At 43.5% G+C, this 24,905-nt stretch overlaps 1 protein-coding gene across 4 annotated transcripts in view; it reads left to right on the top strand.

The window, feature by feature from the left end:
- Nucleotides 1-24,702, top strand: part of LOC147898805 (proline-rich receptor-like protein kinase PERK3) — a 103,744-nt gene extending 79,042 nt beyond the window's left edge. For 2 of the 4 annotated variants that reach the window (XM_087379279.1, XM_087379277.1), the window contains 6 exons: nt 619-670; nt 955-1,046; nt 1,141-1,286; nt 1,414-1,558; nt 1,635-1,781; nt 24,261-24,702. In XM_087379279.1, coding sequence (XP_087235405.1) covers nt 619-670; nt 955-1,046; nt 1,141-1,286; nt 1,414-1,558; nt 1,635-1,781; nt 24,261-24,473 — 795 coding nt within the window. In that variant the 3' untranslated portion in view covers nt 24,474-24,702. The remainder of the gene's footprint in view (nt 1-618; nt 671-954; nt 1,047-1,140; nt 1,287-1,413; nt 1,559-1,634; nt 1,782-24,260) is intronic. The other 2 variants (XM_087379280.1, XM_087379278.1) reach the window with 1 other exon arrangement.
- The last annotated feature ends 203 nt before the right edge of the window (nt 24,703-24,905 follow it).

Raw genomic sequence — 24,905 nt, 5'->3', positions numbered from 1 at the left:
AATTGCTTTGATCTATTTCTTTGCTAGCAACTCGAGAATCCGTTTCTAGAAGACTGCATGTGAACATGTTTACTGGATGATAGTACTGCTTAATTTTCTCCTAGGCAAACTCTATGTGCTATTTAGAAAAGGGATGTGGGAAAACTCTTGCGGTTCCCTTTTGCTGATCATCAAGCTCGGTTTGGAGGGCTTGATGCTGTGCTGAAACTATTACTTGGCCATCTCCTCGTGGAGTTTCTTGTAGAGTGGACAATCGCTGCAATATGATTTTGTAAATAATAGTGAGGTCTATTAAAGTAGAGATCTTTAATGATGTCTCTATGTGGCAGTGGCTAGGTTAAGCATGCGTGTGTGGGGGTGGGGGAAGGTTCAAGTAGAAATGGGCTAGTGCCACCTCCATGGGGTGAAGTAGGTCATGGTGTGAAGCAGAGCGAGTTTGGGTGGTTATAGTGTATTAGATATGTGGATCTCTTTATAATGTAAGTCTATGGTTTGGAAAGATGGCAGTGTTCTATAGTATCTTTTGGAAAGAGGATCAAAGAAAGTAAAATGACAGGAGCATGAAAAGGTAAACTACATGTACTGACACACTTTTTATCTTGGCTTCTTGTTCTGTAGATCCTTGTGTATGAATATGTATTGAATGGGAACCTTCATACACGGCTTTTCAGTGAGTATTTCCACCTTGCTTTTCTTTTTTGGAAATACGAAAGATACAAAATTTTGGTCATTTGAAGTCTTCTTCTTTTATCAACGTACACTCATTATATTCCTATTGTGTGAACATCAATGGCATGAATGTGCACTCTTCATAGTAGAATTTCAGACTTGTAAAGCATTCTAAAACAAGATTTAATGCAGTAAATACTTGAGTCCAGGAATCTGTGTTAAATTAGACAATATGATACTTGCAAAAGATAGATCAATCAACTTGTAATGCTTCTTTCATTTCAGGTAACAGAGGAGGCAGGCCCCTTAGTTGGTACAAGAGGCTTGAAATAGCTTCTGGTGTAGCACAAGGATTGGAGTATTTACACTCTTTTGCTGTAATATTTCTTCACCTCCCTTGCCTTCTTAAGGTTGGTGTCATAGCTTTCTCAGAATTTAAGGGGGATTTTGATTATAGATGTATTCTTTCAGGATCCCCCAGTGATTCATAGAGATTTGAAGCCAAGCAATATCCTTTTGGATGAAACACTCACCGCCAAAGTGGCGGATTTTGGACTTTCAAGGGCTAATGTAGATCTTAATACGCATGTTTCAACAAAAGCAGCTGGAACAGTAGGGTATGCTCTTTTCAAAATTATTAGTTGCTTCGAAGGAGTTTCGAGTTAGATTATCAGATTGGAAGTGTGATGATTCTTGCAGACGATTTGAGGTTTGGAATGTTAAAAGATCCTGTGTGTACGGCAGGTACATGGATCCTCAATATGTCTTGCGGGAGCAACTGACAACAGGAAGTGATGTTTATGCATTTGGTGTCATGTTGTTGGAGCTTGTGACAGGCCAAAAAGCTATTGATCATGCAAGGATGGAAGACATTCTATTAGTGGATTGGGTAAGTTTAAGATAAATTCCTATTTTGATTTGCAATTATCAGTAGGCAACTTTCTTATCTACCTTCGCTACTGCAGGCAAGAGATAGGCTCAATACTGATGGAATCAAAGGCATAGCAGATCCACTTCTTGGCGATGATTACCCTATGAAAGTCTATGAAGATATGGCTATGCTTGCTCTGCAGTGTGCATCTTTCAACAAAGAAGACAGGCCGTCAATGAAGGTGAGTGCAACAATTAGCAATAAACTATACAGACTTGACCTTCTGTAAATTTTTCCATTCTATTTCGAGTACCAAAGCTAAAGCTCCACTAAGGAAGATTTTTTTGAAGATTCATAAACTTGCTTCTACTCAAGCGTGCATGTGCTGTAGGTTTCATGGTAAACTTGGGATGTGTGAAAATGCAACCAAGTATACATACGATCTGAAATCCCAACTGGCTCCTTGCAAGTGTGAAAGCGTCATGCTGAAGTTGAGAGAGAGTGCTCAGTCCGTAGTCCCTCATGATCCTGAGCTCATCGGTTGTGAAGCCGACATATTGAAACCTGTACATCATAGGTGGTGTGTGGTGGGCCTGGGGATGGAAGGGGTCTGGTCTGGGGCATCATATATTGATGTCGCATATGTGTGCCATATGCCTGGATCTGTGATAGGAATCGGTGGTTCCCCCTCAGTCAAAAGCCCTCAAGAAATGGTGTGATCGCCTCCTCAGAAAGAGTGAATTGCCTCGGTCATCCTATGTGAGATAAATGCCCGTCTCTTAGGTCGTGTCAGATGCCTAGAAATCCATTGTGCCTCCAATTTCGTCAACTGCCCCAAAGTCTGCTCCTGTACGAGGTGGTATCCCAGCTTTCGGCACTAATCATCATACCATGGGTTCTGTGGCGTCTTCCTAGTGGAGACGATTTATGATGACATCATGGAGTTCTCGACAGGGAGAGGTCCTTTTAGGTGACTTCAACGCATGCCCAAGGGATAGACACGTGGGGCTGCTAGACTTTGAGACAGACCCTCTCAGAGTACCAGAGATGGATCCAGCTGATCTCAAGATAGTGAGATCTTTAGATGATGCACATGTGACAGTATATGGGAGACACATACTTGAGATGGGAGCTATACACGACTTGATTATCTATAATGACCTCCACAGATGGCCGTTATCCAGAGGCTTACCTGCTTTCCACATGGAGTAGGCATTAGCACAGTTGACTAATCTGTTGGACACCCCAGCTTTTGTGACGCGGGTACATGATTTCATAGTCTTTCCCCTCCCAATCGGCGCCGACCACACATATTTATCCTTCAGTAGCGTGACTGCATTGCCAGATATGGGATGTTGATTCCCCTGCCCCGTCCAGATTCAAGTACACTTTGACCATGCTCTTGATGCGGTATACATGTTCCAATCACAGGGCTGGTTTAGGACAATTACATTAAGTCCAAGCCAGCCTGGTTTAGAGATGAAATAAGTAAACTATCCGAAAGCTCAATCACAAACAACCACTGGGTTGGTTTAGGCACCACTGACCTGTGTTGTATCAAGCATGTGTATGATGTGCTCGTCAAACACCTTGCGTCTCGTCCGCTTTTTATAGATGTCCTTTCTATTCGGAGAAACTCTCATATTTTCGTGCCAAAACGTCGTCACTCTAGCAATGACTTCCACATTAGGATGTCTATCCTTTTCTTGCATTCTGTTGAAGCCCACAGACTCCTCGGATCGGGATGATCGTACATTGCTTCTGCTCTACATTCAACTGCTGGAGCCACATTGATTCTTCTGATTGACAACATCTTTGACATAGTGCACCCAAACTGTTTCTTCTTTGTTTTAGGAGACATCAACTCCTTTGTTTTAGGAGACATCAACATAGCTAATGTCGCACTCTTTGCTGCTACTTAATCTAAGTTGTGCACTCCTTCTACTTTCTATAGGCCATTTCTCAGGTTAGAGAGCATCGCCTCTTGGGCGTATATCTCCCGAGGTGTTGGTAGGGTTGTTACTCTACAAACTTTAGGGTCAGGCTAAAGCTTGTAAAGACTCGAGACTGATATTCACCTGAATGGCCTGATGTTGCTACCTCGAATGCTCCCACCAATCGTGACACCACAGCTCATGTTCTTCGCTCTGATGGCAATGATCGAATGTGTGCATCCGTAACTGCTTCCTATTGCTGCTCTGCAAGGAGTCTTCGTTCTTCTCATTGTTTCTCCCTTCGCAAACATTGCAAAAGTGTCTTCTGTTGCCGTTCCGATACCGTGCCATTGCTTTCCTCAACTTGCAATATGTTCCTTTTGCCTTGACCAAGCTTTTTAGCTTCCCTATCTCACAGTCTCTGTTTGCTTCTCTTGCAAGCCATGGCAAGCTGTGTGTTGCCATTGATGCCATGGCCACGAGCAGTCCAGAGTAGACCCAGAGAAGCTAACTTGTGAGACGAGCAAAGAATAGAAGACAACTTACCCGAAAGAAGACAATGCCAAACCAAAGTCCGGGCAGGGTCACGTCGAGATGCGTGCGGGCTGCAGGGCGGGGGCAGGTTGCTAGTACTTAATATTCCAAGATTTGGTGGGTGGGAGGTGTGAAAATTCAACATTGGCTTCGCTCTCGAAATTTTAAGTTATATCCTATAAGTCCCACTCAATCCGGGGGGTTGCTTCTATAACTTTGTCATGCTCCCATCATGCCAATCCTCAAATAATTCTCCTCTGTGTATACTCGGGGTATTAGCAGTCCTTTTTCTTGTTCTTGTACTTCTTCATATACATCACATTTGTTGATTTTATTGTCCATTGTTGCTGTAATTTCTTGGTTCACTGATTTGAGCTGAGTGGTAACCATGTCCTAGACTTTGGTCACCAACTTTGGTCACCAACTATGGTGCAAGTGCTGCTTCATTGTGTATTTGCAATACTTCTTGTATTATTTCCTGTTTGCCCTTGTTTTCCATGTTGAAAACTTTATATTTCCAAAGAGGCAAGTCTAGCCTTAACCACTTTGAGCTCCTGCTGTAAATAATAGACTTGTTCTTGTGGGAAATTTGCTTTTTTTCCTGTTGTGGTTCAAACCATAGGGGGAGGGAGTCGGGGCGAAGGTAGTGATGGCAGCATAAGACAGTTTCCCTTTTAGAGCCGGGCTGGCAAGAGCAAGGGTTTGTTGCTTCTTCTGATCCATATCGGCTGGGTGCAAACAGTACCCCCTAGACTGTTTTTTAACCCCCTAAGCAGGGCTGGGGGGTCAGCCCTAACAAGGTGGAAGAAAAGAAAGGAAAAAGCCCGTGTGTGTGTGTGTGTGGAGAGTCTTGGTGTGTGTGTGTGGTGGTGTGAGAGAGAGAGAGAGAGAGGACCTGCAGCCCTTGCTCCAGCCCTCCTATCAGCTCCATAGCCTCTTCAGATAAGCTGGTCTGCTTCAGCTACCTGCTGCTTATAATCAGCGTCCAAAAGCCAGCTCTCTGGGGTCGTAAATCCCTGCCGTACAGTCCCGCTATAGGTCCGTACAATTCCGTACAGGTGTACAGACCTGTACAGCCCTTTCTGCCCTGTTCAAGCTGTTGCTGCCGGCTGATTCCTTGCTCCTGGGTTGCTGTTGTACCGAGTTTGCTACATGCTGGTTCTGAGGGCTCTCTCTTTCCCCTTTCTCTCCTTTTTGGTTCCTGGGTCTTGTGTACTCTTTCCATTGCTAAAACTTCTCTTTTTTCTCTGATTTATAGTTCATCTTGGAACTTTTCCTGGTTTTTTCTCTTTTCCTTCTCCTCTCTAAATCCCTAAATATCTCTTTCCCCTTCTTCTCCTTGCAAATACACTATTTCCTTCTTCTTTGTGCGCTGTTTTTAGGGACTGTTTTTATCACTTTACAGGTACCCTCTTTTTTGTGTTCCATCTTCTTCAGAAGACATGGCTGAATACTCTTATGAAAAAACTTTTCAAAAGGATCGATCGGTTCAATGCAAAAAGCAAAAGCAGGATGAGGGTTAGTATGACCCCGTGCATGATTCTGTTGAAGGACAACTGGTTTATGATGTCATGCACGAAGGATTTGCAGACACAAGGAAAGAGTGGAAAGACTCTGTTCCATCGGTTGGTCTCATGGTTGAAGTGGATGAAATTGTGGATCCAGTTACAGAATATGCCAAAAATGCAGTTATTTTATTTTTCCGAGGTCGGATGCTACCTACTACAGAGGTAGGAAACTGGTTGACCTGCACATTGGCTGGCTCGTTTGTTCGTAAGGTACACTATGCAGCCAGAGGCTTTTTTGAGGTCATTATGGTAGATGAGATTCACAGGCAAATGCTTTTGGAACATTCGCCACTCTTTTTTGGGCAGCAAATGGTGCACGTTTTGCCATGGTCTCCCACAAGGGATTATCAGGCTTTGATTCGACACCGATGTCCGGTCTGGGTTAAAGTTGTAGACTTCCCGCAATGCATGGCTTCACTCTTGCCTAAAATTGCAGCAACTTTAGGCAAAGTGGTTTGCCCACCGCGGCCTAACGGCAACTCTAATCGATTTTGCATTCTCTGGGATACTGATCATCCCACACCGGAGTCTTATTCAGTCACGGTGAACAATGTAACATGGGAAGTGCATTTTATAAATTGAAATGGGGACTATTTGCATGGGCTTGCTTTGAATGTAAAAAATTTGGGCACATGGCTTCGCAGTGTCCAATGAGTTAGCATAAAATGCCTCCTGCTACTTTGCCTGCTCAGATGCCCAATAAGGATGCTCCTGCCTCTATTGGGAATAAAAATAAAGGTAATAGACAGTTTTTTGTGAATCAGGATAAAGGCAAAGCCCTAGTGGTTTCAAATGGGACTGCTTCTTCCCCTTTGCTTCCTGCTATTCAACCCTCAGCAAAAGGACCAAAAACTCCAATTGATGGATGGCAAAGTCCAAGAAAAGTTATTTCTGTTCTACGACCTCCACCCCCTCGCACTTGGAATGGTGCATCTTCTAGTGGAAACTCTCTAGAGGTCAACTCAGGAATTGGAATCACATGGGCTGCAGTGACAGCTAGCAGAACCCTCTTCCCTGAAGAAGAGGTTGTTGCATTGCTATCCACTCCTCAAGCAGGTGTTTCTTCCAAGGGAAGAGGCCCTGACCTTGAGGTAGAAATGCAGGGTTGACATCCTGAAGGTTGCTGCTGTACATAACTATTTTTTCCCTATAAATATCTGTAAATATGCTTGCTCATATCAAATGCCTTACCTTAACTGTACATAACTATTTTTTTCCTATAAATATCTGTAAATATGCTTGCTCATATTAAATGCCTTACCTTAAATGTTCAGGGGATGTGCGACAGTAGGAAATGGAAATCTGTGTGGCTGTATATCAATCGATTTCAGCCTGATATAGTGGCATTACAAGAACACAATTAACATGTCTATGCAGGAAAGACATGTCATTACTGCGGCTATGGTATCTTTTATGCTGGGGAGCACTCTCTCAATTATAGTAATTCTGATTAAGCATGAGCTTCAGCCAGTTATTGCTTTAAATGACAATCAAGGCAGATAGATTATTCTTCAATGCATCATTCAGGGCGAGGTGTTTCAATTTGCTTCTGTATATGCACCTTAATCTTCGCGGGATAGAAGTGCAATCTGAGATGCCATGCAACGATACCCATGGAGATATCATGCCTTTATATGTGGGGATTTCAATAATGCTCTGAACAGGTTGACAATACATCAGGAAATACTCATATGTTAACCTCTTAAAGGCATGCATGGTCTCAATTACTGATTCATCTTGATTTGGTTGATCTTTGGAAGGAATTGCAGCCTTTGTCACCTGGATACACTTTTCAACATAATGCCCTTTCTTCTTATCAGGCACGTCTGGATCGTTGGTATAGTGTAGCTCCGCAACAAAATGATGATTTTACATGCAAAATGTGGGTTGACTATGCCTTTGTGCATTCAGATCATGCACCATTATGGGTGAGGCTATCTTTTCATGATATGCGAGATGATAGACTGCCTCAAAGGCGACATCTGATTGTGAACAATAGCTATTTGCAGCATGTTGCTTTCAAGGCAATGGCTATTGAAGCTTATCAATCTCTGTCTTCTCAAAGCCACTTTGATATTGATAATGCATGGGATTCTTTTATTTCCAAAATGCAAGTTGTAATTAGAGGTTATGGCAAGTCTTACATGAAGACTCTAAGGAAAACTGTTGCTCAGGCTAAATTGACTTGCCAAGAACTCATTGTCGAGAACTCACTGAACTCAGTCACTTTCGTTCTTTGTCCTTGCATGAGCAAACAATACTATGCCAAGCTAAACATTGTCTCCAAATCAATGATCACAGGAAACTTGCTAAATGGGAGACCAGAGCAAGACAAAGAGCTTTCACAGATAAAGGTTGTTCTTCCAAACAATTTTTTAAAAGCTTGCATCAGAAGAGATTAAAAACAAACATTTGCAGGGTGCTTATGCCTGATGGTTCATGGACTACATCACGGTCACAGCTTGCTTCTGTTTGTGTACATCATTTCTCTCAGCAGTTTGGCCATGCAGATCCTCCCTCGTAGCAGGTTTTGTCTGCAAGAAATTTACTTTTACATCATGTTTCTTCTATTATCTCCACTACTCAAGCGTTGGAATTGGAGGAAGCTTTTACTGAAAGGGAGTTGTCAGATGCAATCAAATCCTGTGGAATGGAAATCTCCAGGATGGGATGGTCTTACAGTTGAGTTTTTTTAAGAATATTGGCCTCTTTTGAAGCATACTTTACTGCATATGGTGAATTCTGCTTGGCAAAATAAAAAAATGCCAAACACATGGAAGAGAGGTCTTGTTAAACTCCTTCCAAAAAAGCAAATCTGTGAATCTTTGGCTGATTGAAGACCTATCACGCCTATGTCAGTCATTTACAAATTTACTACCAAAATGATTGTTGATCGAATAAAAGGCTATTTGCATGATGGGTTGCATCTTGCACAATATGGTTTTGTTCCTCGTAGGCATATCACAAACAACATTGCTAATGCCTATGTTGGAATATAATATGCCAAATATATGCAGTAGGATGTTTTGCTATTGCAAGTTGATATTGCCAAAGCTTTTGATACTGTTCAGTGGGACTTTATTTCACAAACAATGCAGGCCTTGGGATTTGGCACAAAAGTGTAGCAAGTTATCAATTGGCTCTATCAAGATAGTAAAGCTGCCTGCATACTTTCAGGGGATATTTCTACAACCTGGACTCTTGGTTGTTCTGTTCGGCAAGGCTGTTCCCTTGGTGCTTTACTATTTGCCATAGCAACTCATCCAATGCTTCAATATATGGACCACCTTTTGGACATTGGCATGTTGCATGGATTGGAAATTCCTGGTAGCCGTAGCATGATCGCTCAAGCATATGCTGATGATTCTTTCTTTACCCCGAAAAATACTCAGAGTGATCTCTCTTTGATTATGCGGTCCTTTCCACATATGGCTTAGCTGCTGGTTTTCATGTGAATTTTCAAAAATCCAAGCTATTGCCGTTGCATCCTAAAGACTGGCATAGTCTTTTATGGCTTGGGCAAATTATTCCACCTTCTCAATTGATTCGACATCTTGGCTATCCTCTAGGTTGGGGACTCACTCGTTCTCAACAAACTGATTGGGTGCTCACAAAGCTGAGGAAAAAACTTAAATATTGGAAGCTTGCAACTTGTCCATTACATGTTCGTTTGCGAATAACGCAATCCATTTTGATAGCATACATACAATTCTATCTGCCCCTCATCATGTTTACTAAGGCAGATCTGGTTTCCTTTATGTCTGCTATCATGGAGATTTTCTGGCGTTCAAAACATGGCACGAAAAGTCTCAGATTACTCTCTATGCATCGTCTCTATTCTCCAAAGATGCACGGGGGTTTGAACATACTCAATATTCAAATGCATATAATTGCTCACAGGGGAAAAATGATGTTGCAGTTTATGCAAGGGGATCAACCTTGGGCTTACATGATCCGTTCTCTTTTGTTGCATATTGATACTTCTGCTTTGGACATTGGCAGCCTACATAGTGGGATTTTCTATTTGGCTCTATTCAAGAAATGATCTTAGGCTGTCCTTTTGTCTCTCGTTTGCTTCTTGATTGGAAGCATATCTTATCCTACTTGGAATGGAATGGTAGGGTTTCTTTGTTGGGAAATTCCTTGAGGGCTGAGAATATTTATTGGTCCAAAGTATTCCACCCTCCTTTGGCTATACAAGAACCCAAGCGTTTTTATTTTATATCTTTCAAAGGTATTGCTTCTGTGGCGGATGTTCTTCAGGATGATGGCACTCTTTTATCTTTTTCTACGGCTGCTAGCAAGTATGGTTTGGGAGCTCATTATCGTCCTTAATGGCACAAAATTTCAGAAATGCTTCAACCTTTCTTGCCGGTACCTCGTTTGGAACTTCAGGATAGGCTTGAGGATTGGACTCTTCATTCTTCCTCTTCTTCAACCCGTCCTTAGAAGCTGTCACATATCACAGTGCCTTCTCTGTATAAAGTGTTGTTACCTCTGTCTTGGGTTTCTGACAGAACCAATTCTGTTTGGCATATGGATCGCCCATCAAAGTGGTGGAGAAAGCGGCTGCGTCTCCTTTGGCATTATAAAGTCCTTCTTCGGCAACAACTTTTCCTCTGGCGAGTCCTGCTTGGCATTTTTCCATATGGGCAGTTACTCGCACATAGACATATTGCCACGACTGTTTGCCACAGATGTCTACATCCTGCTGAAGCTGTGCCTCACATTTTCTGGCACTATGCACATACTTGTGATTTCCTTGCTCTCATTCGTCAGGGGCTTCGAGCGAGATTTCCTACTGTTACTTTTGGCAAGTTCTTCTTGTTATTTGGTTTTCATCCCGCTAGACAGGGTTTTGATTTTATTTTTTGTTTGGGTGTGCTACTGGGCACTTTGGACTCTATGGATGGACAGAAATCATAGAGTCTTTGGTGATCCTACTTTTCCATCTTTAGTTTTTTTCAAACGATCTCTGCGGCAATCGTTTTATGATTGCTTTCAGACTCATTTGATTGATCATGATGTATATATGGCTTATACTGAGATTTTCGGTTGAGTAGTAGTTACTCCGCTTTTGGAGTAACTATGAATGTAATTATTTCACAACAATAAAATATTTCTTCTCACAAAGAAAAAGTGTGTGGAGAGTCTTGCTAGGGATTCTTCCTTCTGGGCAGATTTTGGCGTGCAGACACATAGCTCTGGTAGTTTGCCGCAGATGTTTGGCTCCGTGGGAATCAATGCCTCATCTTTTTTGGCATAGTTCCCACACCCGTCATTTTCTGGGTTTCCTTGGGCAGTATTTGAGAACCAGATTTCTAAATGCTACTTTTAAAAAATCTTTCTAGCTTTTTGGGATTCACCCACCTAGACAGGAGTTTGATTTATTTTTCACCTGGGTTCGCTGTTGGGCACTCTGGACTCTATGGAAGGACAGAAATCATAGTGTCTTTGGTGATCCAACTTTTTCACTTTTCTCTATTTTCAAACACTCTTTGCAGCTGTAACCCGATTTTTCTATCCTAGTCTCTTGTTCAGATCACGGGAGTAGCACCTTGATCTTCCACCCAGCCAAACTGCCAAAGCTTCCCAGCAAGAGAGAGAGAGAGAGAGATCAATCTCTAAATCACGTAAATCATTAAATTCTCCACTTCTCTCACTAGCCTTGACAGACCCCAATTCCCTAGATAGATCTAGATGCCACATGTCATCCATATAGGGCCTTTCTAATGCAACATTTCACCCCTCTCTTGGGATGCATTTAATTCCTTGCCCCTAGGCACATTCTTTGCACTAGGCCCTTGGTCTCAGATCTATCTAGTCTGGTGCTATCAGCCCTCACCTAGGACCTTGACATTGATCCCTCCCGATCATTTACATAAAGCGCAAACACATATATTACAAAAATAGATCCTATAAGGGAAATGTCGACTGATTCTTCCGAGGTCATGCTACCTCGGCTAGAGCGTAACATTCCTTCCCTCTTCAGATATCAGCGTCCACGATGATAAAGTCTGGGAACACTCTCCGCAACTGATATACGGATTCCCAGGTAGCTTCGGATAGAGGCTGACCATGCCATGCAACCAACACCGTGGGTATCTTCCGATTTCGTATTTGCATTGTTCCTCGGTCCAGGATTCTTGTTGGTTTGCGCCTTGCAATATCCTCTATCTCCTGAAACAAAACCACACCTTCGATTAGTGAGTCACCAGTATGTAAAAATTTCTTTAAACGTGAAACATGAAAAACCGGGTGCACCTTACACCCCTGTGGCAATTCTAATTTATAGGCTACACTGCCTATTCTCTTTAGAATTAACCACGGCCCACAGTATCGAGGTGATAACTTAGCACACTCTCCTGAAGTCAACGACTTCGAGTGCGAAGGAATTCTGAGAAAAACTTTTTCTCCTTCTTCAAATACTCTTATAGACCGATTTTCATCCGCATACACCTTGGCTCTATCCATAGCCTGGCGGATATTAGCTCTCGCAAGTGCTAGCATCTCCCGCATCTGAACTACAAAGTTCGCGGCACTAGGCACTTTCTGAGGTACTCCAACTATAGTTGGATTGACTGGCCTATAACCATAGTTCAGTTCAAACGGACTGAACCCAGTAGATGAATGTTTTCGATCATTGTAGGCAAACTCCAACAATGGCAACCACTTGTCCCATGTATGTTGCCTCAATGACACATATGCTCTCAGCATTACCTCTAAAGTCTGGTTGACTCTCTCCGTCTGACCATCCGTCTCAGGATGATCTCCACTACTCATTCCCAACTCAGTCCTTAGTGTCTCGAATACCGCTGTCCAAAAGTGACCGGTAAACCTGACATCTCTGTCTGACACTATGGATCTAGGCAATCCATGCAGACGAAATATGTGTCTAATAAACAAATCCGCTACTTGCGGGGCACTAACAGACTCTCTAGTCGGAATGAAGTGAGCCATCTTGGTTAGACGATCAACCACCACAAGGATAGAATTATACCCTCCTTGTGTTGCAGGTAACCCTACAATGAAGTCCATGGAAATGCTCTCCCACTTACTTAGTGGTACTTCCAAGGGCTGTAAAAGTCCGGGTGACTTCACCCGCTCGGCCTTACTTACCTGACACGAGAAACACCGTGTCACATATTCATGAATATGTTTTTTCATCTTTGGCCAAAAGAAATCTCGCTTCACGAGATCATAGGTCTTCTCGACTCCTGGATGTCCCGCACACGGGCTATCATGGCATTGTCGAATGACTCTCCGCCTGAGATCATTCTGACCAGGTACTACAACCTTGCCATTTCTAACTAGCATACCATCCCTTATGGTATATCTTGCATAAGTTTTGCCTTTTCTGGATGCCAGGTCATCCTTTTCATTTTCCCCGGGTTTTAATACATGAGCCTTAGGCCATAAGCTCTGGACAAACTCGTCCACCTTCTGAGTTTCTCTGATCTCGGTCATTAGAGCGCTCTCTAATACCGTGAAACTCAGATTGTGCATAATGCGAGATAACGCATCAGCTACCTTATTGTCTTTTCCTCTTCGGTACCGAATCGTAAGATTAAACTCCTGCATGAGCTCTGCCCACCTAGCTTGGCGGCCCCTCAAGTCAGGTTGTTTACAAAAATGTTTCAGAGTATCATGATCTACATCCACATAAAACTCTGAACCATACAGATAATGCCTCCATGTTTTCAAAGCATGGATAACTGCATACAACTCCAATTCATGAGTTGGCCAATTCCTTTGAGAGGGAGAAAGCTTCTTGCTTTCAAAGGCTACTGGCCTTCCCTCTTGAAGGAGGACTGCTCCTACCGCAATGCCACTTGCATCGGTTTCTAGGAACAACGGTTTCTGGGGATCAACTATTTTTAACACCGGTCCTGTGACTACAGCTTGTTTTATGGTGTTAAAACTTTCCTGTTGATTCTGTCCCCAAACAAAAGGTACTTTATCTGAGGTCAGATCAGTCAATGGCGATACTATTCCGGAATATCCTTTGATATGCCTTCTATAAAACTGGACAAATCCCAAGAATGATCGCAACGCGGTCAGACTCTGAGGGATTGGCCAAGTTAGTATCGCAGCCACTTTCTTCGGATCCATTTCTACCCCCTGTGGAGTAATTATGAACCCTAAGTACTCAAGCCTAACCATACACAGTATAGTTTTCTTTTTATTCACGTAAAGACTGGCTTTCCTCAAAGTACTGAACACTATCCTTAAGTGCTCACAATGCTCAGTAATACTTTTACTGAATATCAAGATATCGTCAATAAAATGTACTACGAACTTTCCGATATACGGACGTAGTAAATCATTCATAAGCATGACGAAGGTCGCTGGAGCATTGGTAAGTCCGAAGGGCATTACCAAAAACTCATAATGACCAAACCTGCTTCTAAAAGCGGTTTTATGCACATCCTCGGCTCTAATCCGGATTTGATGATAGCCGCACTTAAGATCTATCTTGCTGAAAATCACGGCTCCATGTAATGCATTTAGCAAATCATCAATCCAAGCCATCGGATACCTGTGCTTGACAGTGATATTATTTAATGCTCTGTAATCTATACAGAGGCGAAACGTATCATCCTTTTTCCTCTTTAATATCACTGGTGAAGCAAAAGGTGAGAAACTTGGTTGAATCTGCCCCAACTTGAGGTATTTTTCCAGTTGCCTACGCACCTCCGCTTCCTCAGTAAAACTTATTCTATAGGGAGGTCTATTTACAGGCTTTGCCCCCGGGATCAGTTCAATCTTATGCTGAACATTCCGCTCTGGAGGTAACCCATAAGGTAGTTCATCCCTAAAGCATTCAGAGAACTCCTCTGTTATAAGATTAGCCAGCTTGGCCATCTCACCACTTTGCGTAACATCAGTGCTAGCCGAAGACTCATCCACCGGCTCTACCGATGCGGTGCAAAGGTACAAAAACTCTACTTGAGCCTTCCTGATTTCCATCACGGAAACCAACGGTCCCTGAGGTATATCTTTTTCACCTCGCAAGACATAAAGCACATCATTCATCTTGAATTGATATACGTGCTTTTTCCAATCAATGGCTGGATTCTTACTAGAATGCCACGCCATTCCCAGGGCTATATCCGCATGAGCAAGCTTGGTCATTTCAAAATCAAGCTTCTCGGTATAGTCCTGAATCCGAAGCTCCAACTGGGTAACCCTTTGGTCCCATACTTCAGTTGAACTTCCGTCTGCCATCCTGACTGTGTACGCATAGTCAGATGGACTTGTCTTTAATTTCAGCCTCTTCACGAGCTTGGAGTTAATCACATTGTGAGTCGACGCTGAGTCAAACAACACAATGACATCATGATTGGCCACTTGCCCTTTCATTTTGATTAGCTCCGTATCATTGAAGGCTGTATACCCCGTTGCTGCGGGCTTAGATACGATGTTATCAGGTGCACTCGTCACTAACTTAGTAACAGACACACAGAACAAACAAGGTACTAACCTCTGAGAAGATCCCGCTAGCTGAATCTGCATCTCTTCCGCTCTGGGACTTCCCTGCATCTCCACGTCGCACTCTGAGATCACCATCTCAGCCATCCGACGATCTTTATTACGTGGACAATCTCTCCACTGATGAGGTTGAAGGCAACCAAAGCATAAGCCTTCCCTCCTCGCTTTTTCCCTTTGTTCCGGGTTCAAGGGAGACTTAGACCAAGCCCGGGCTGCCATTGGAGTTACTTTTCTCTTCACTCCAATGGTGGTACTTGGTTTAGGAGTTTCAGCCGGTCTCGCCTGCTTGGCTTGACCACTCGGCTGCGAACCACTCCCTTTACTAGTCCACTTCTTCTTAAACCCAGATTTCTTCGGATACCCATACTGGGTTCCGACCTGTGCAAACCCACTTGGCTTGCTGCCCTTGGCATCCTCGTAGTTCAAGGCTATAGCTATTGCATCATCTAGCGTGTTCGCGTACTTAGCCCGAACTTCCATTTTTATTCGGTCATTCAATCCAAATATGAAATCTTTCACTTGGATTGATTGAGGCAGGGGTTCGTCAACCTTCATTACACTCTCTCGAAACTTATCAGTGTATTCTGCCACTGATAAATTTCTCTGACGCAGGTTCCTATATTGATCCCAAGCTCGGGATGCCTCGTCAGGAGGTAAGAAGTGTTTCCTGAACTCTCTTTTAAACCCCTCCCAGGTAGTGGATGCTATTCCGTCTTTTTGTTGTTTAATCCACCACCGATCCGCCGCCTCACTAAACATATGGGTGGCCTCGCGGATCTTTTTGATGTCATTTCTGATCTCACAAATGGCGAACGCCTCGTCCCATTTGTGTAGCCAGGTCTCAATGACATCGGAGCTACGGTCGTTCATCCGACCAGAATACTTTTCCGGTCTATAATTAGCAATGTTTGGCACCTTAGCCTTCCTAGGCTCGACCGTATGGACACTAGACTCCGGTTCCATTGGAGCCTTTCCCTTCTCCTCTCGAGAAGGTCTGGCAGACATACTCTGTAGTGCTCTCCTAAGTTCGGACTGCCCTGCATTGGCTTGTAACTGCTGTGCTAACAACTGTTGCAAGGCATCTTCCAGCAATGCAATCCTGCCAGATAACGTATGAGCTACTGGGCGCGATCCCTGCTGGGTCGGCCGGACTCCTGATTCACCAGGGTCCCTTCTGGAAGCTCCTTCTTCTGCTTCCATTTGTTCAGTAGGTGTTTTGTTTTGGGGTTTTTTTTTTTTTTTTTTTTTTTAAAAAAATAAATAAAACACCCTTAGAACACTGTAATCACAAACTGACACTCTGAACACAATTCCCTATACTAGGAAATTCCTGCAATCTGACATGCACACTAATTACGTATTTGACACAGGCATATATATTCAATCCCGCCTTTCCCTATACTAGGGAAATTTCTGCAGATAACTCAAGTATACCGGCATAGTCTCAAGCACAATCTGTCCTTGTTACAACATCATATTCTATGCATACTTGTCACTTTTCACGCAAACGGAGCATCAGCAAACCAAATCAGGGAAAAAAAACATAGAATCGACAGAAATGACAAAGAGCCTTCCTGGTCTATGAATTCTGATCCAATCGTCAGCCACCACGCTCCTTTGCTCTTCAGAAATGTAACCGAAGCCAATCGTCAGCCACCACGCTCCTTTGCTCTTCAAAGATCACCACGTCTCCGTTAAACCCACGAAGGGTGTCGTGGTATGGGTCTGCGCTCCACGCCTATACGACGCAACCAGACGCAGTCACAAGGGTCCGTCGTCACGGCACCCCTCTGGTTCGTAGGCCCGTCAAGTAGTTACTGGAACCACAAGTCCTCTCGCAGGCTCTTCAACCCATCGTGCCTTTCAAGACCTCCGCCATAGCCAACGGGCTTCGCAGAAACTCCGAACGCTGAAGAAGCCTGTGCACGACCAGTCTGCGCTCCACTCAGAAATCTCACCGAGGACCGATGAATTCCCTATACTATTCGGTGGTCGAAGACCTTCGTCAACGAACCTCCGTCAGGTCCGGTGATACCAACTGTTTCCGTCGGTGACGATCTCCACCCTAGACTAGGACCTGCGCTGACGATCTACTCTCCAGCTAACCCCTCGAACTGCCTTCGTCAAAAGGGTGCTTGCACATCGACGTCACGATCGACGCGTTCCGTAAATCCACCACCTACACAGCCTAAGCTCTGATACCAAATGTAACCCGATTTTTCTATCCTAGTCTCTTGTTCAGATCACGGGAGTAGCACCTTGATCTTCCACCCAGCCAAACTGCCAAAGCTTCCCAGCAAGAGAGAGAGAGAGAGAGAGATCAATCTCTAAATCACGTAAATCATTAAATTCTCCACTTCTCTCACTAGCCTTGACAGACCCCAATTCCCTAGATAGATCTAGATGCCACATGTCATCCATATAGGGCCTTTCTAATGCAACATTTCACCCCTCTCTTGGGATGCATTTAATTCCTTGCCCCTAGGCACATTCTTTGCACTAGGCCCTTGGTCTCAGATCTATCTAGTCTGGTGCTATCAGCCCTCACCTAGGACCTTGACATTGATCCCTCCCGATCATTTACATAAAGCGCAAACACGTATATTACAAAAATAGATCCTATAAGGGAAATGTCGACTGATTCTTCCGAGGTCATGCTACCTCGGCTAGAGCGTAACAGCAGCAATCCTTTTATGATTTTCTGCAAACTCGGTACATAGACTATGATGTATACTTGTCATATATTGAGGTCTTCTCTTGATGTATTTGGGCGCTTTTCCCTTTTTCGGATCGTGACTCTGTAATATAGTGCACAAGAATTTTCACACAAAAAAGAGTGTGTGTGTGTGTGTGTGTGTGTGTGTGTGAGAGAGAGAGAGAGAGAGAGAGAGAGCTGTGGAGCGCGACCGTGCCATCCCCGCGAGCTCGTCAGGGTCCCCGGTGCCTTCCAGTCACCGTCGTGACCTTTGCAGCCTCACGTACCGCCTGTACGGCTACCCGTACAGGTCGTACGGCTGTTCCGTACAGGTTCCAGCCTGTCGCTGCTGTTTCGATACAAGCCTGCGTCCTCCTGAGCTTGCTCGCTGCTACCAGCCACCTCTCTAGACCTCCATCTGGTCTCTTTTCTGCTTCGTTTCCTGCAGCTCCCCTTTTTGTGTGTGTGTTGTGGTGTGACCTCTGCCTTTCAGCCTCGTCAAGGTTTCCGTACACCTGTACGGTCCCCGTATAGCTCCCGTACGCTATTCGTACAGTCCAGTCTGCATCTCCGTACGGATCTACACACAGTTCCGTACAGTCTTGTCTGCACCTCCGTCTAGTCCCGTGTCTGCATCTCCATATAGTCCCATCACCAGCTCCGTACACGTCTGTTGTTTTTTTGTACTTCTCCGTACAGTCATGTGTCAGCACGCTCTTTTTCTCCTTCTTGTCTTGCCACAGTCCAATCATGGCTTCAGATCTGGATGTTTGTACATATGCTCGAAAAGAAAGACCCACAGATGCTAAGCGTCGCCTATCAGAGTGTGCATCACAAGATGATGAACTTACTGTGGAAGCTCAGTACGTGTTTGACACCCTAAAGGATGACTTTCAGCAGTCACGACAGGAATGGGGCAAACCGGTTCCAGAGGTCACGTACAAATTGAAATTGCCTTCCCTCGTGAATCCTCTCAGGAAGTTGTCTCAAACTGCGGTTATAATTTTCTTTCCAGGAAGAATCCCAGCGGCCAGTGATGTCGCGCAGTGGATTAAGTCCATCCTTGGAGGATGCTTTGTAGAGGGAGTGTATTTTGCTTCCAGAGGCTTTTATGAGGTGCATTTATCAGATGCTTCGTGCAAGCAAAGGCTTCTTGAATTCTCTCCCCTGTTTTACGGAAAGCAGATGGTACATGCTATGCCGTGGTCCCCAAACAAGGATTATCAAAGTCTTATATGACATCATTGTCCTGTATGGGTTGAGGTTGTTAACTTCCCGGACTTTATGCGTGAAGGGTTGCCTGGCCTAGCTGCTTCTTTGGGATAGGTCATTTGTCCTCCACGGCCCATGGGAAACTGTAACAGGTTATGCATTCTCTAGGACACTGATACACCTACCCCTCCTTCTATTGCAGTGGAAGTTGAGGGAGTGCAATTGGGAAAAAAGTATTTTGAATTGAAGTGGGGCGTGTTTGCAGGAGCTTGTTTTGCTTGCCACAAGTTTGGGCATCTAGCGTTCGAATGCCCAATGGTTCTGCATCAGCCCCCTCCCAATGCCTTGCCGCCCCAAACACGGGAAATGAATGAGAATTTGCAAGCTAAGACAGCAAATAGAAATGGAGCAAAGAATGCCAAACCAATCAATCAGGTGCAGTCACTTGCTGGAAAAGGAAAAGAGAAAGGAAAAGAGAAGATGAAGGAATCTGCGGGGATTGATCAGGATGGTTTTCAACAACCTAAGAAGGTGGTTGTATTGAAGCAACGCCCCCTTCAATCTCGTCAATGGGATGCTTCTTCTCCCTCACCCGGACAGGCTTCTACTTCAGCTCCTATCCTTCACAATTGGGTGGGGGTATTGAAGAAGGGCATCCCCATATGTGATTCAGAAGAAGGGGAAAATTCTATGTCTTTCATGGATCATGAAGGAATGCAGCCCATGTAGGCAGATGCTTTGCCTCTTTGATGTCTTGTTTTTATTCTGATACTTTGTTGTATATATCTCTCTCATGCCCCAAACACTTAAGTGCTTTACATACAATGTACAGAGCCTCTGCAATGTCTCCAAGTGGAGGCTTTTCTGGAATTATGTACATAAAATGCAGCCAGATATTGTTTGTTTGCAAGAACATAATCAACACTCCATGGTTGGTCATCATGATTATTTTGGCAGTTATGATATATATTATGCTGGTACCACTACCTACTCAGGTGTATGCATACTGGTTAGACATGAGCTGGAACCTCAGTTAGCCTTCAATGACAGCAGTGGCAGATGGATGGTCATAATGGTGATATTCTTGAGTTTGCATCAGTTTATGCTTCCCAGACCTCTGCCATGAGGGCTTCATTATGGGATTCTTTATGCAGATATCCATGGAGATCCAATGCATTCATCTGTGGAGATTTTAATAATTCCCCTCTACCAAGAGATAACACCACTTCAAGATCTCATATGCTATCATTAGAAAGGCAGAAATGGGATAGCATGCTACTTTCTGTGCAGGCTGAAGATTTATGGCTGCTTCTCCAAGGGTCAGTGCCTGGATATACTTTTCATCATAATGCACTTACTGCATACTGGGCAAGGCTTGACAGATGGTATTTTTCTTACCCACAACAATTTGCAGATTTTAGCCCTCATCTCCTTATAGATTTCTCATTGGGCTTGTCAGATCATGCCCCATTGTGGATGAATTTGCAGCTTGTCATGCCTCTGGATGATTTGCCACCTCTTTCCAGTAGATTACTGCATGTTAATCAGGCTTATTTCGGACATCACTATTTCCAGCAAATGATCAAACTTGCAATTCATCCCTTGCCTTTGCATGCCGAGGAGGACATGAATTATGCTTGGGACAGTTTTGTCTCTCGTATGCAGAATGTCATTAGCGAGTATGGCACCTGGCATATGACTGAATGGAGGAATGAGGTTAAATGGGCAAAAAGGACAGCACAACAATTGACTGAACTTTCTCAGTCAAGGCCTCTCTCTGACTCAGAAAATGATTCCCTTTCACATGCTCAGATTAAATTGACTATTAATAATCAGAGGAAATTGCACAAATGGCAGATTAGGGCAAGAATGAAGCCCCTCATGGATAAGGGCTGCTCATCAAAAGCCTTTTTCCAGGGCTTGCATGCTACTCGAAAGAAAAACTCATGTCTAAGGGTAAGGAAACTCGATGGCTCTTGGACGCACTCTTTCACTGATCTCCAAGATGAATGCCAAAATTACTTCCAGAAATTGTTCTCCGCTCCTGGTTCCCCATCAAATCAAATGACTGATGCTAGGACTAAATTCCTCCAATATGTTTCTGGAATAGTGGAAATGCATGATGCTCTTATCTTGGAGAGACCTTGTATTGACACAGAACTTGATAATGCATTGTTCCACCTCAGCAAATACAAGTCCCCTGGCTGGGATGGCCTTACGATGGAATTTTATATTTCTTTTTGGGATGATTTGAAAGAAGTCCTTTTGCAAATGATCAATGTTGCCTGGCAAGAAAATCAGTTGCCGCACTCTTGGAAGCATGGCATAGTCAAACTTGTGCCCAAAAAACATCTATGTGACCATATGTCAGACTGGAGGCCTATTACTTTGATGCCTGTAGTTTACAAACTCATTGGCAAAATGATTGTGTATAGGCTTCACAGGATACTGGATGCGGGACTTCATCCTCATCAGTATGGGTTTGTGCCGCGAAGACAAATCCATGACGATATATCCAATGCCTCGACTGCAATTGAATATGCTAAGTATTCGCATCAAGATGTGCTCATATTGTAGGTAGATATTGCTAAGGCATTTGACACTGTTCAATGGGATTTTATCTCTCAAATCATGACAAAGTTGGGCTTTGGTCCCAAGATAGCAAATGCAGTTTACTGGCTTTATTCTGGCTCTACTTCTCAGTGCATTCTTGGGAGTCATCTATCTCGGTCATGGACATTGGATAGATCAGTTAGACAAGGCTGCCCTCTTAGTGCTCTCTTCTATGCCATTGCGACCCATCCCCTTTTAATGTATCTTGATCATCTTACAAACACAGGACAGATGACTGGTCTTAAAATCCTTGGGGCTGCACCCTTTTTGGCACAAGCATATGCTGATGATTCCTTCTTTATGCCACAGAATTCTCCCCAGGAAGTTCACATGCTTATGACCACTCTTTCATTGTATGGTATGGCAGCGGGATTGCATGTCAATTTTGACAAATCTAAATTACTTCCCCTGAAACAATGTGACTGGCATTCTATTCTTTGGCCTGGTCAGGTGGTGCATTCCAAAGATGTAGTCAGGCACTTGGGATATCCTATAGGATGGCATATCACCAGGAAGCAATAGCTAAAACGGATCTTCCAAAGACTTCAACATAAACAGGAATACTGGAAGATTTCTACTTGGCCTCTTCATGTCAGGCTCAGAATAGTACAGTCCATTGTAATGTCCTATGTTCAGTTCTATTTGCCTTTGCTGCATTGGTCCTCCAGGGATATTTCAGCCTTTATGTCTTAAGCTATGGAGATATTATGGAGGACCAAAACTGCTGTGAAAGCATTGAGATTGATGAAGATGGGAATGGTGTGCTCTCCTAGGATGCATGGACTTAATGTCCTCAATATAAGATATCATGTACTTGTAAGGAAGGCGACTATGCTCCATACTTTCTTCCGCCAACAACAGCCATGGACTTGTATGATAGCATCCATGTGTGTCAACATGAGGACTTGTGCTTATGGTCATTGGACTACTAATCATTTGGAGGTTGTCATTGGGAGATTTGTAGGGAAGATACCTAGCTGTCCTTTCTCTACTGCTCTGATACTTGACTGGAAACAAGTACTTTCTAAGGTCAAATGGGCTCCTGATAATTGCTCGGGGACAAACTCAATGAGGAAAAAAAGTATTCATTGGAGTGCCGTCTTTGACATTCCACTTGCTTTACTGGAACCTGTTCGGGCATACAATCTCATGAAATTGGGAATTAGATACATACATGATGTGGTAGATGATCAAGGCTATGTCTTATCTTTTCCTCAGGCCACTGCTTCCTATGCATTGGGAATGCACCATAGGTCTATATGGAAGAAAATTGCTGATTTGTTACATCCTTTTCTACCTGTTCCTCCTGTGGCTGACACAGGCAGGCTTATGGATTGGCAATTGCAACCCTCTGCTACATGCACTCATCCTGTTCCTCTTCCTGCCTTGACCTCCATCAAAGCCTACAGGCTTCTTCATCCTGCTCCATGGATTCAGCAATATGCTAATTCTCTGTGGCATATAAGGAAGCCCCTCTCATGGTGGCGGAAGAATCTCGGGATATTATGGAAATGTAAAATGCCATTGAAACAAAGACTTTTTCTTTGGAGATGTATGACAGGCACATTGTCAGTGGGAGTCACACTTGCTAAACGTCGCATTACACCATCCACATGTTTAAGATGTCAGGCTCCTTCAGAGACTGTTCTTCATTTGCTTTGGCACTGCCCGTGTTCTAGGAACCTCCTCGAGAGAATTTCAGATCATCTTCGGCTCCGTTTCCCGAGTCACAGATTTGGGAAACATTTCTGGCTCTTTGGCAGATTTATGAGGTCTTTGTCTCAATCAGATTTATGAGGTCTTTGTCTCAATACTCACTACTTCTCTCTTGGGTGAGATATTGGGCTCTTTGGACAATCTGGAGTGAGCATAATTTGGCATACTTGGGTCGGCAGATTCACAAGTCATATGAATCTTTCCGAGCCTCATTGGGGCAATCCTTATATGATGCCTGCCATGAGGGTGATATGGATGCTTCTTGCATAGAGCTTTTCTTTTTATGTTTCTAATCTTTGGGATACTCTCCATTTCGGAGACCTCCCATCATGTAAATTTATGAGCATATAAATATACTGCACTGGATATTACTTTTTTAAAAAAAAGTGTGTGTGTGAGTGAGAGAGAGAGAGAGAGAGAGAGAGAGAGAGAGAGAGAGAGAGAGACTTGCTACTTAGGTTCTTAGCACATGAGTGGAGATAGAATGGGAATCGATAAAGCTCATTTCTCAACCTAAACCCATTGGACATGAGCTAATGCACGATGTGATAGGTTGGAAATAGCCACTTTTCTTCTCATATTTCATGTAGCCACATTTTACCTTACGACCCCTAGGCCCTGATTCAGGATGGGAAATAGTGTGGTTTATCCCACTGCATTCGCATTCTAAAACAGCTGGTTTGTATTGGGTTTAGAGTGGGAATTACAAACTCATGCAATTTCCCCTTTAAACAAGCCTATGTGCTAAATCCCTTAGATAACAACTCATCGAAATCTGCAACTTAGAATACAATTGTGAGTTTACCGGGACTTCCACAGAAAAGGGAAAGGCTTTGATGGCCTAGCCATTTCATTATTCGCGGATTCCAAAGAAAAGGGAAAGGCTTTGATGACCCAGCTATTGGATTGAAATGTATGATGAATTGCTAATTATGTTTTTTTGGGGACTGGTGCAGACAATACTGAACATCTTGGGCAATCACGTACAGCATGTCCTTCCACATTTACAGGGACTACCACCCTTCCATATGGCAACAGCAAATCAAGATGATCCAATGGACAGTGTCCCTGCATACACAGGAACAAGCGAGGAGTTCACTAATAGCAGTGTGGAAAGACATTCTGAGTCAGAGATTTCCTTAGTTAGTTCACGTCGTAAAGCTCCCTAGTTATTGTCATATCAAACTTGGGAATTTTATTCTCTTAAAGGTTACTGTAGAAATCCTCAAACAAAAAAACAATACAAGTGAGGTTCTCTGGAGAGCACTCCAGGGATGCCTGGGATATGGTGAATGTGGATGTGATTGTAAGACCTAAACTTGTGCTCTCTTTGTAATGTTTGTCGTAAATATTAGTTTTAGATTTTGTGCCGATAGTGTTGCCAGATAACCGTCTTCCATTCAAGTATACCAATGTCCATAGTGTTAGTTTAATTGATTGCAAGAGGTGAAACAGATTTCTGCAAAGGAACTGAGTGAAGAGTCATGTAGCATGTGTGTTAATAATGAGTGCAATGTGCGCCTTTGCTTATGTTTCTGTCATGCTTATTATGTATCTTCTCCTAAACTACCATGATTGAGCAGATCCACCTTGTGGGAGTT

Source organism: Dipteris shenzhenensis, chromosome 9, assembly GCF_047967505.1.
Source record: "Dipteris shenzhenensis isolate YYH24624 ecotype China chromosome 9, Dip_SZ_1.0, whole genome shotgun sequence".
Lineage (NCBI taxonomy): Eukaryota > Viridiplantae > Streptophyta > Polypodiopsida > Gleicheniales > Dipteridaceae > Dipteris > Dipteris shenzhenensis.
Note: the sequence above shows the minus strand (reverse complement) of the source record. Positions and strands in the feature narration are given on the sequence as shown.